The 10778-nt window shown below is 39.3% G+C and overlaps 1 protein-coding gene across 4 annotated transcripts in view; it reads left to right on the forward strand.

The window, feature by feature from the left end:
- Positions 1-6703, forward strand: part of ACVR1 (activin A receptor type 1) — a 140133-nt gene extending 133430 nt beyond the window's left edge. For all 4 annotated transcript variants that reach the window (XM_058715210.1, XM_058715208.1, XM_058715207.1 and 1 more), the window contains 2 exons: positions 4639-4769; positions 5484-6703. In XM_058715210.1, coding sequence (XP_058571193.1) covers positions 4639-4769; positions 5484-5618 — 266 coding nt within the window. In that variant the 3' untranslated portion in view covers positions 5619-6703. The remainder of the gene's footprint in view (positions 1-4638; positions 4770-5483) is intronic.
- Positions 6704-10778: the final 4075 nt, after the last annotated feature.

The raw sequence follows: 10778 nt of genomic DNA on the forward strand, positions 1-10778 counted from the left end.
CCATATACTAAAGACCCACAGGTAATATCATCCTCAATGGGGAAAAACAGAGCTTTCCCCCTAATGTCAAGAACATGACAAGGATATCCACTCTCACCACTGTTGTTCAACATAGTACTAGAAGTCCTAGCCTCAGCAATCAGACAACAACAACAACAACAACAACAAAAGGGCATCCAAATTGGCAAACAAGTCAAACTTTCACTCTTTGCAAATGACACAATACTCTGTATGGAAAACCTGAAAGACTCCACCTACAAACTGTTAGAATGGATATGAATTCTCCAAAGTTGTAGGATATAAAATCAATATACAGAAATTGGTTGCATTTCTATACACCAATAATGAAGCAGCAGAAAGAGAAATCAAGGAATGAATCCCATTTACAAATGCACCAAGAACCATAAGATACCTAGGAATAAACCTAACCAAAGAGGTAAAAGACCTATATGCTGAAAACTGTAAAAAGCTTATGAAATAAATTGGAGAAGACACAAAGAAATGGAAAAACATTCCATGCTCATGGGTTGGAAGAACAAATATTGCTAAAAATGTTGATACTGCCCAAAGCAGTCTGCACATTCAATGCAATCCCTATTAAATAACAATAGTGTTTCTTCACAGAGCTAGAACCAACAATTCTAACATTTGTATGGAACCAGAAAAGACCATGTAATTTTGAAAAAGGCCAAAGTAATTTTGAAAAAGAAAACCAAAGCTGGAGGCATCACAATTCCAGACTTCAAGCTGTATTGCAAAGCTGTACTCATAAAGACAGTATGGTACCGGCACAAAAACACACACATAGATCAATTGAACAGAATGGAGAACCCAGAAAAGGACCCACAAATGTATGGCCAAGTAATCTTTGACAAAGCAGGAAAGAATATACAATGAAAGAAAAGACAGTCTCTTCATCAAATGGTCATGGGAAATCTGGACAGTGACATGCAGAATGAAACTGGAATTTCTTATACCATACACATAAAAAAATTCAAAATGGATCAAAGACCTAAATAGGAGACAGGAAACCATCAAAATCCCGTAGGAGAAAACAGGCAGCAACCTCTTTGACCTCGGCTATAGCAGCTTCTTACTAGACATGTCTCTGGAGGCGAGGGAATCAAAAGCAAAATGAACAATTGGGATCTCATTAAGATAAAAATCTTCTGCACAGCAAAGGAAATAATCAACAAAACTAAAAGACAACCAAGGTAATAGGAGCAGACAATTGCAAATGACATATTGGATAAAGCATTAGTATCCAAAATCTATAAAGAACAAACTCAACACCCAATAAACAAATAATCCAGTGACAAAATGGGCAGAAGACATGAATAGACATTTTTCCAAAGAAGACATCCAGATGGCTAACAAAAATGAAAATACCCAGCATTACTCATCATCAGAGAAATACAAATCAAAACCACAATGAGACACCACCTCATACCTGTCACTATGGCTAAAATTAACAACTCAGGAGACAAGAGAGTTTGGCGAGGATGTGGAGAAAAAGAAACTCTTTTGCACCGTTGGTGGGAATGCAAACTGGTGCAGCCACTCTGGAGAATGGTGTGGAGGTTCCTCAAAGTAATTAAAAATAGAACTGTCGTATAATCCAGCAATTGTACTATTAGGAACTTATCCTAAGGATACAAAAATGCTGATTCAAAGGGGCACATGCAACCCGATGTTTATAGCAGTGCTATCAACAATAACCAAATTATGGAAAAAGCCCAAATGTCCATCAGCTGATGAATAAAGAGGTCGTCTGTACGTACACACACACACACACACACACACAATATTACTCAGCAATAAAAAAAAAAAAAATGAAATCTTGCCCTTGCCAACAATGTGGATGGAATGAGAGGATATTATGCTAAGTAAAATAAGTCAGAGAAAGACAAATATATGACTTCACTCATGTGGAATTTAAGAAGCATAACAGATGAACATAGGGGAAGTGAAGGAAAAATAAGATAAAAACAGAGTGAGGCAAACCGTAAGAGACTCTTAAATAACAGGGAATAAACTGAAGGTTGCTGTAGAGGAGGTGGGTGGGAGAATGGGCTAAATGGGTGGTGGACATTAAGGAGGGCACTTGTTGGGATAAGCATTGGGTGTTCTGTGGACATGATGAATCACTGGGTTATACTCCTGAAACCTTTACTACCCTGTATGCTAACTAACTTGAATTTAAATAAAAATAAAATAAAAGTATTTGCTGATAGGTGTGTACCCATGTCGTTTTGTTCATTGCTTTCTGGTTGTTTTTGTCATTCTTCTTTTCTTGATCTCTTTCCTTGTGACTGATGACTTTCTTTAGCAATGCTTGGCTTTGTATTTCTTGTGTACTATTATAGGTTTATGTTTTGTATTTACCGTGAGATTTATATATGGCACGTTTATAATAGTCATCTAGTTTCATAATTTTCTTCTATTTTTTTTTTCCTTTTTCTTTTCCACCTAAAGAAGTCCTGTTAGCATTTCTTATAAAGTCTATTTAGTAGTGATGAGCTTTAACTTTTGTCTGGGAACTCTTTCCCAGCAAGGTTATTTAGAATTTAAGGAGAGCCATTCTTGACTTTAGAAGTTTTTTCCTTTTAGCACTTTGAATATATCTTGCCACTCCTTTCTGGTCTGCAAAATTTCTGAATAATCAGCTGATAGCCTTATGGTATTTCCCTTTTTATGTAACTATTTGCTTCTGTCCTTATCTTTATTCTTTGACATTTTACTTATCATGTGTCATGGTATGGAATTCCTTGGTTTCCATCTTGTTCAGGACTTTTGGTGCTTCTGGACCTAGAAGTCTGTTTTCCCCAGATTAGGAAAGTTTTCAGCTATTATTTCTTCAAATAAGTTTTCTGCCCCATTTTTGTTTTCCTTCTGGGACCCATATAATGCAGATGTTTTGTGATATTAAGAGATCTCTTAACTTATCCTTATTTTTTTTTCCTTTTTCCTTTTCAGCTTGGCTGCTTTCCAATAGATAAATGATCCATTCTGCATCCTCCAATTTATTGTTGATTCCCTCTAGTATAGATTCCATTTCAGCTATTGTGTCTTCAACTCTGACTGGTTGTTTCTTTGTTGAAATTCTTCTTGAGTTTATCCATTTTTCTCTCCAGTTCAGTAGCAACTTTATGGCCATCCCTTTGAACACGTTACAAGGTAGATTGCTTATTTCCATTTCATTTACTTCTTTCTCTGAGGTACACTCTCGTTATTTCTTTTGGAGCATCTTCCTCTGTCTCTTCATTTTGCTTGGCTTTCAGTGTTTCTATGAATTAGGGAGAACAGCTAAACTTGAAGGGATGGGCTATTTTATGGTCCTCCCCTGTGAGACTGTCTAGTTACTTTGGTTGGCTGTCCAGAGCTGTGTCTGATCTGTGCTGGGGCTGCCTTGATGGGATGACCAGAGCTGAATTGGTCAGAAGTCTTGGGGCTCTCCTGTCAGAGGATGCCAGCTGTGGGTTCCTAGGATTCTCTGCATGGAAGGCATCCTTGCAGGACAGCTAAAGTGGCTGCAAGCCAGGTTATTCCAGGGTACTCCTACAGAGGGATTCCTGGCAAGGTAAGTGGAGTTAAAGTGTTGTGCTACAGAGGGCACCCTGTTAGGTTAGCTTGAGCTTAAACAGGTATAGGCTTGGGGCTCGAGGGTCTTGTGTACTGGTGGTCCTGGTAAGTTGTCTGGAGCCTAAGTGGTATGGATCTGGAGTGTTCCTGGGTAATTTAGCCAGAGGGCTGGAGCCATAGTAAGTGCTGACCAGGGGTGTCTCAGTGTGTGGTTGCCTTGGTTGGGATGGCTGGGACTGGTGTAGGCTATGAGCCTGGGGCTCACCAAGGCCGGAGCCTGGCAATGGTGCCAAGACCCCACTCCTGTCTGCACTATCAAGGTTGGGGGGCACTTAAGGAGTGGTGTTCACACCAGCCCCTGACAGAGAGAGTTCCAGCAGATCCCCTGGCATTTGTTGGAGTTGTAGGGCTAGATCTTTTATATTCTAGTTGATCTTTTAAACTTTGGCATTTTTTTTCTGTACCCCGAGGAGACCAACCTGTTCGTGGTCCCTCGGTACTATTTCTACCCACAGTAGTTCAACAGTGTTGGGGGTGGGGGGGTTCCTTTCATTGCCTTGTCTCCATCTCTCTGGCCATACTCTGTGGTCTTTTGTTGTACAGAAGCTTTTCATTCAGCACTCAGTTCTTCAAGAGGAATTGCTTTATAAATAGGTGTAGATTTGGGGTGTCCATGGAGATGAGGCAGGGTCTTCCTATATCACCATCTTGTACCAGAATGTTGTCTCTTTTTGATCACCAGAGGAATTTTGTCCTCTGTTACATTTTGGGTATCCTAGAGTTGTTTATATGCACTCTTGGAGCATTTTATCAACATTGTAATTACATGAGTAGTAGCCACATTTTCTTCCAACAGAATTCCTAGGCAGATTTGGAGGAAGAATAATTACTTATTACCTTGTTCTCCACTTATTCTGTAGCTTTCAGAATCACCATGAAGAGAAGATATTCAGTACTTTTTCCTACCACATTATAATCTGTGGCACCGATCAGTAAAATCCTAGGGGAGACTTCTGCTCTCTTGCTAACCAACACAATTCTTGTCCATGTGTGCAGGTATTGTGGAGGATTACAAGCCACCATTTTATGATGTGGTTCCCAATGACCCAAGTTTTGAAGATATGAGAAAGGTGGTCTGTGTGGATCAACAGAGGCCAAACATACCCAATAGATGGTTCTCAGACCCGGTAAGAGTGTCAGTTTCTTAGTTCTAAAACTATCTTCACCTTTTTACTAGGTGAAAGTCCAGAGCAAGCAAATAACATAACTCCTGAATGATTTGCCTTATCTATTGCTTTCTCTATTTTTTGTAGAAGGGCCTTAGACCTAATTGAGTAGGTTCACAAAACGGTCTCGTTGCTGAAAGAGCATTCTGATTGATCTTGCTAATAAATGATAATATTCACAAGAATTTCAACTATTGACTAACTCCAGTAGTTAGGAGACTCATTACTATGCCACTAGCCCTAGGACTGCAGTTTCACAAGTAAAACAAGTGATGAACCTCTTTTCCATCACTGCATATCTGAAACTCCAAACAGAAGCTGTTTGGCTCAAGATTCTTATTGCTTCCCGTTGGGAGCAGCAAATCTGAAACATGGAGAGATGACTCCATCTGCAGATTTCATTATTAACTCAGGGGTAGCATGATCTCTTTTAGCAAACATAAAGCATCAGGGGGTGCAGCCCATCCCATGTAATTTACCTCAAAAATCAGCTGGTGAAAGGAGGAGTGCAGAGGCCAGGGTTCATGAAACTGAAGAGGAGCTCCGTATCCGGCAGTCACGGCCTTGATTATTTGTGTAAAGAAGGTGGCGGGAACATCGCTTAACATCCACCCAGTTTCTGGGGCCACTGAAGAGCCACTGTTTTAACTGTGGTGTTTGTTTCTTTCTCCTCAGACATTAACCTCTCTGGCCAAGCTGATGAAGGAATGCTGGTATCAGAACCCATCCGCGAGACTCACAGCTCTGCGGATCAAAAAGACTTTGACCAAAATTGATAATTCCCTAGACAAATTGAAAACGGACTGTTGACATTTTCACGGTGTCAAAAAGGAAGATTTGTCGTTGTCATTGTCCAGCTGGGACCTAATGCTGGCCTGACCGGCCGTCAGAACAGAATCCATCTGTCTCCCTCCGCAAGTGGCTGCTTTGACGAGGCAGACATTCTACCCAGCCGCGTGCGGGGGAGACACCAAAACCACCCTAACCTCGCTCAATGACTGTGAACTGGGCATTTCACAAACTGTTCACACTACAGAGACTAATGTGGGACAGACGCTGTTGCAAAGGTAGGGGAACTGGAGGAACACAGAGAAATCCTAAAAGAGATCTGGGCATTAAGACAGTGGCTTTGCAGATCCTTCACAAGTCTCCTAGACTCTCCCCATGGGAAACTCACGGAGGTGGTGAATTTTTATCAGCAATATTGCCTGTGCTTCTCTTCTTTATTGCACTAGGAATTCTTTGCATTCCTTACTTGCACTGTTACTCTTAATTTTAAAGACCCAACTTGCCAAAACGTTGGCTGCGTACTCCACTGGTCTGTCTTTGGATAATAGGAATTCAATTTGGCAAAACAAAATGTAATGTCAGACTTTGCTGCATTTTACACATGTGCGGATGTTTACAATGATGCTGAACATTAGGAATTGTTTATACACAACTTTGCAAATTATTTATTACTTGTGCACTCAGCAGTTTTTACAAAACTGCTCCGTGCATATGTTAAAGCTTATTTTTATGTGGTCTTATGATTTTATTACTGAAATGTTTTTAACACTATACTCTGAAATGGACATTTTCTTTTATTATCAGTTAAATTCACATTTTAAGTGCTTCACATTTGTATGTGTGTAGACTGTAACTTTTTTCAGTTCATATGCAGAAATGTATTTAGCCATTACCCATGTGACACCACCGAATATATTACTGATTTAGAAGCAAAGATTTCAGTAGAATTTTAGTCCTGAACGCTGTGGGGAAAATGCATTTTCTTCGGAATTATCCATTATGTGCATTTAAACTCTGCCAGAAAAAAATAACTATTTTGTTTTAATCTACTTTTTGTATTTAGTAGTTATTTGTATAAATTAAATAAAAGGTTTTCAAGTCAAAAAGTGAATTTTTTTTTACCATATAAAAAATATCTGCATTCTAGAAAGCATTTTATTATGGGAACAATAGAAGCAAAAAAATGAATTTGTAAACTGAATTTGCTTTTCAAGTCTAGTAACAATTTTGAGGGTCCTAGGAGGATGATTTCCAGCTTGAATTTGGTATCAGAAGATTTGAATCTTGTTCCTTTGTGATTGTTTTTTCTTGGTCTGTGTTCCTAACTGTGAAATGAGTGTAACGGAACTATCTAACCTGCTTTCTTCACATGGGGGTTGTGAGTATAAATGGGATGAATGATGTCCAAGCATGTCCATTTATAGTCATGGGGGTTGCCAGTATAAATGGAATGAATGAGGTCCCACATGAGTGGAAAGCAGTGTTCTACATCTCACCCTACTGGCTTGGGGAGGGTCCATTGCTGGCTTTTTCCACTTCTTGTGTTCACCAGGATTGAAAAGGTAAGGTTTAAAATAGCCCGATTAAGAGGTGTGAATTTTTGGAATGTTTACCAGAGGTAAGTTGATAACATCATTAAGATACATTTATTTATGGGTTATTACATTGACTTAAGTTGTGATCAAATACACATAAGAGTTTGCCATCTTAATACCACTGGACTGTCCATTTAAAGGTAGTTAAGTATGGGGTACCTGGGCAGCTCAGTCGGTTGAGTGTCTGACTCTTGATTTTGGCACAGGTCACGATCTCACAGTTTGTGAGTTTGAGCCCTGTGTCAGGCTTTGCACTGGTGGTGCAGAGTCCACTTAGGATTCTTTCTCTCTGCCCTTCGCACGCGTGTTCTCTCTCTCTCTCCCTCCCTCTCTCAAAACAAACTTAAAAGTGGTTAGGTACATTCACATTGTTTTGCTGCTGTCTCCACTATCCATCCACAGATCTCCTTTCATCTTGCAAAATTGAAACTCTCTGCCTATTAAGCAATAGCTCCCCATTCCTAACTCCTTATAGTCCTTGGTAACCATCATTCTACTTTCTTTCATTATAATTTGACTACTCTACCTGCCTCATATAAGTGGAATTATACAGTATTTGTGAGACTGGCTTATTTCACTTAGCATAATGTCCTTAAGATTCATCCTCATTATAGCATGTATCAGAATTTTTCTTTTTATGGCTTATAATATTCCAGTGTTACGTATATAGAGCATTTTGTTTATCTGCTCGTCTGCTGATGGAGAATTGGGTTGCTTCCATCTTTTGCCTGTTGTGAATAATGCTGCCATGAACATAGGTATGTAAATCTCTATGAATCCTTGCTTTCATTTTTTTTTTTTTGGCTACATACCTTAAAGAATAATGGAATCACATTTAACTTTTATTGAAGTATTGCATACATGTATAAAAGTATACCTATGTGCAACTATACAGCTTGATGCATGTTTATAAATTTTTGTAAATTGGTTACTGTCATGAAAACAGCACCCAGATCAAGAAGCACAATATGGACTTCTCTAGAGTGAAGTTAGCATCACAGTGGCATGAATTACTTTTCTTCTTACCTTTGATTTACAACTAATTGTACGTCAATAACCAAATAAATGTGCCTCTGCATAGCACACCATGACACCTGGGCAACTTCTACCCACATATGCATCTGAAAGTGTGTGGATAGGACCTCGGGGAGGAGACTGTGGATCCAAGGGAGTGAGTGAACCTGCCTCAATTCCCTTTGCTATGATCAGGAAAGGGGGAACCTGGAGAGCACAAAACTGGGTGACCACTCAAAGGAGATAGAGAATTTATAGAAGTTTAGCCAACGTGACAGAAGATCCCAGCAGGATAGGAGTTTGGAGGCAAAGGAGAGAGAGGAACTGTGTGGTATACACTAGATGGCTGGTTTGTACAGGCACATCCTGAATGCTTTTGTTAATCACTATCCTGAGAATATATAGAACCCATCCTACCTCTGTAGCTCATCAAGCAGAAGATATAGAAGAATGTGTCATTCAAGGTCAGGGGCTCTGGGGATGGCCAACCTGGAGCATCTTCTTTGTAACAAAGAATATGTGGATGGCAGACCTTGATCTCCTTAGAACGCTGGCCATGCAAGGAGGGGAAAGGCTACAGATAGTTGATAGTTCAGTTGCTACACTATAAAAACTTACCTCATGCAGATTCCAGCCATGGATGCTTTGTCCAGTCTGCCTTAGACTCCTTTGGTCTCACAGGACCACCCCCCACCCTTGGCCTAGAGTCTCCTGGGTTACAGTTACATTGGAGCCCACCAACACTTTCTCCAAGGGTGTCATGGCAATATACCAGGTTTTTGTTGGCAGCAGTGAGTAGCTACCTCTCTGCTAGAGGGAGTGGAAAGCAAAAGTGGTTGCCCGCTGGCAGGGGTTGAAGCTGAAGTGACCCATCTCTCTCCAGTAGGACCCTGGATTTCTGAGAGGGATCTCCATCACCAGGAGGAAAGAAAGGAAAGGAAGAGGCCAAAAAAGAAAACCAATCAAAAGAGACAAAGAATTCCAACCAAAGGAATGTCTTTCCAGCTGTCTGCAGAAGGTCCACCTATGGACCTCTTGGAGTCCCACGCTGGAGAATCCCCCTATCAGCCATGTGCACCCCCCCTAAGCCCCACATTGTAAGTCCATGCACCCCTTCTGTCAGCTCGTTTTGTATGCTGAGTGCAGTCCCCAGCCCCCATAGAAGAAACTAAAAACTTGAGCTATAGCACCACCTCTGGGACATGAAAAGTTTCTAATCATCAGCCACTTGAACTGTAACGGCAAAAGTGAACAGATTCTTCACTAAAGAAAGGATATGCACCTCTGCTTTTGCATTTAAAGTAATAAACACTACAAAAAAACAACAACAAGGAAATATGGTATTACCAAAAATAAATGATAATTCTTCAGGAATGAAACTCCAAGGCACAGAATATTGTGAACTGATAAAGAATTCAAAATAGCCATTATGAGGAAATTCAAAAAGCTACAAGAGAACTAAAAAGGCAATTCAGTGAACTCAGGAAAAAAAGTTCTTTACCAAAGAAATTTGTTCTTTTTTAAAATTTCAAACAAATTCTGGAGCTGAAGAATTCTGTGAATGAGATGAAGATGACATTAGAGAGCACAGGTACAGGATAGAGCCGATGAAATTAGAACAAGTGATGTGGAAAGAGAACTAAGATTTTTTTTTTTTTTAAAAAGCAGAAATCCCATGAGAGCTACCAGATTCAATCAGCAAAAGCAAATGGACTTAACAGCTGTAGTTAGAACATTTCATCCTAAAACAGAATACATATTCTTTTCAAGTGCAAATGGAACATTCTCCAGAACAGATCACATATTAGGTCACAAAATAGGCCTTAACAAATACAAAATGATTGAAATCAGACCCTGCACCTTTTCTCACTACAATGCTATGAAACTAGAAGTCAACCACAAGAAAAAAAAAATTGGAAAGACCACAAATACATGGAGTTTAAACAACATGCTACTAAAACAATTGGTCAACCAGGAAATCAAAGTAATTACAAAAACGCATGGAAACCAATGAAAATGAAAATACAATGGTCAAAAACCTTTGAGATGCAGCAAAAGTGGTCCTAAGAAGGAAGCATATAGTAATACAGGCCTACCTAAAGAAGCAAGAAAAATCTCAAATTAACAAAGCCTAAAGCCAGCAGAGGGAAGGAAATAATATAGAGAGGAGAAATGAATGATACAGAAACTAAAACTCCAATAGAATGGATCAGTGAAAACAAGGGCTATTTCTTTGAAAAAAATAATAAAATTCATAAACCTCTAGCCAGATTTATAAAAAAGAGAAAGGAGCCAAATAAATAAAATCACAAATGAGAGAGGAGAAACCACCAGCATCACAGAAATACAAATAATTAGAATATAAAGAAAAACTATATGCTAACAAATTGAACAACCTTGAAGAAATGGATAAGTTCCTAGAAATATACAAACTGCCAAAAATGAAACAGGAAGAAATAGAAAACTTTAAAAGACTTATATAACCAGCAAAGAAATTGAATCAGTAATGAAAAAATTTCCAACAAACAAGAGTCCTGGGCCCCATAGCTTCCTAGGCAAATTCTACCAAACA

The sequence above is a fragment of the Neofelis nebulosa genome, chromosome 2 (assembly GCF_028018385.1).
Source record: "Neofelis nebulosa isolate mNeoNeb1 chromosome 2, mNeoNeb1.pri, whole genome shotgun sequence".
NCBI classification, from domain to species: domain Eukaryota; kingdom Metazoa; phylum Chordata; class Mammalia; order Carnivora; family Felidae; genus Neofelis; species Neofelis nebulosa.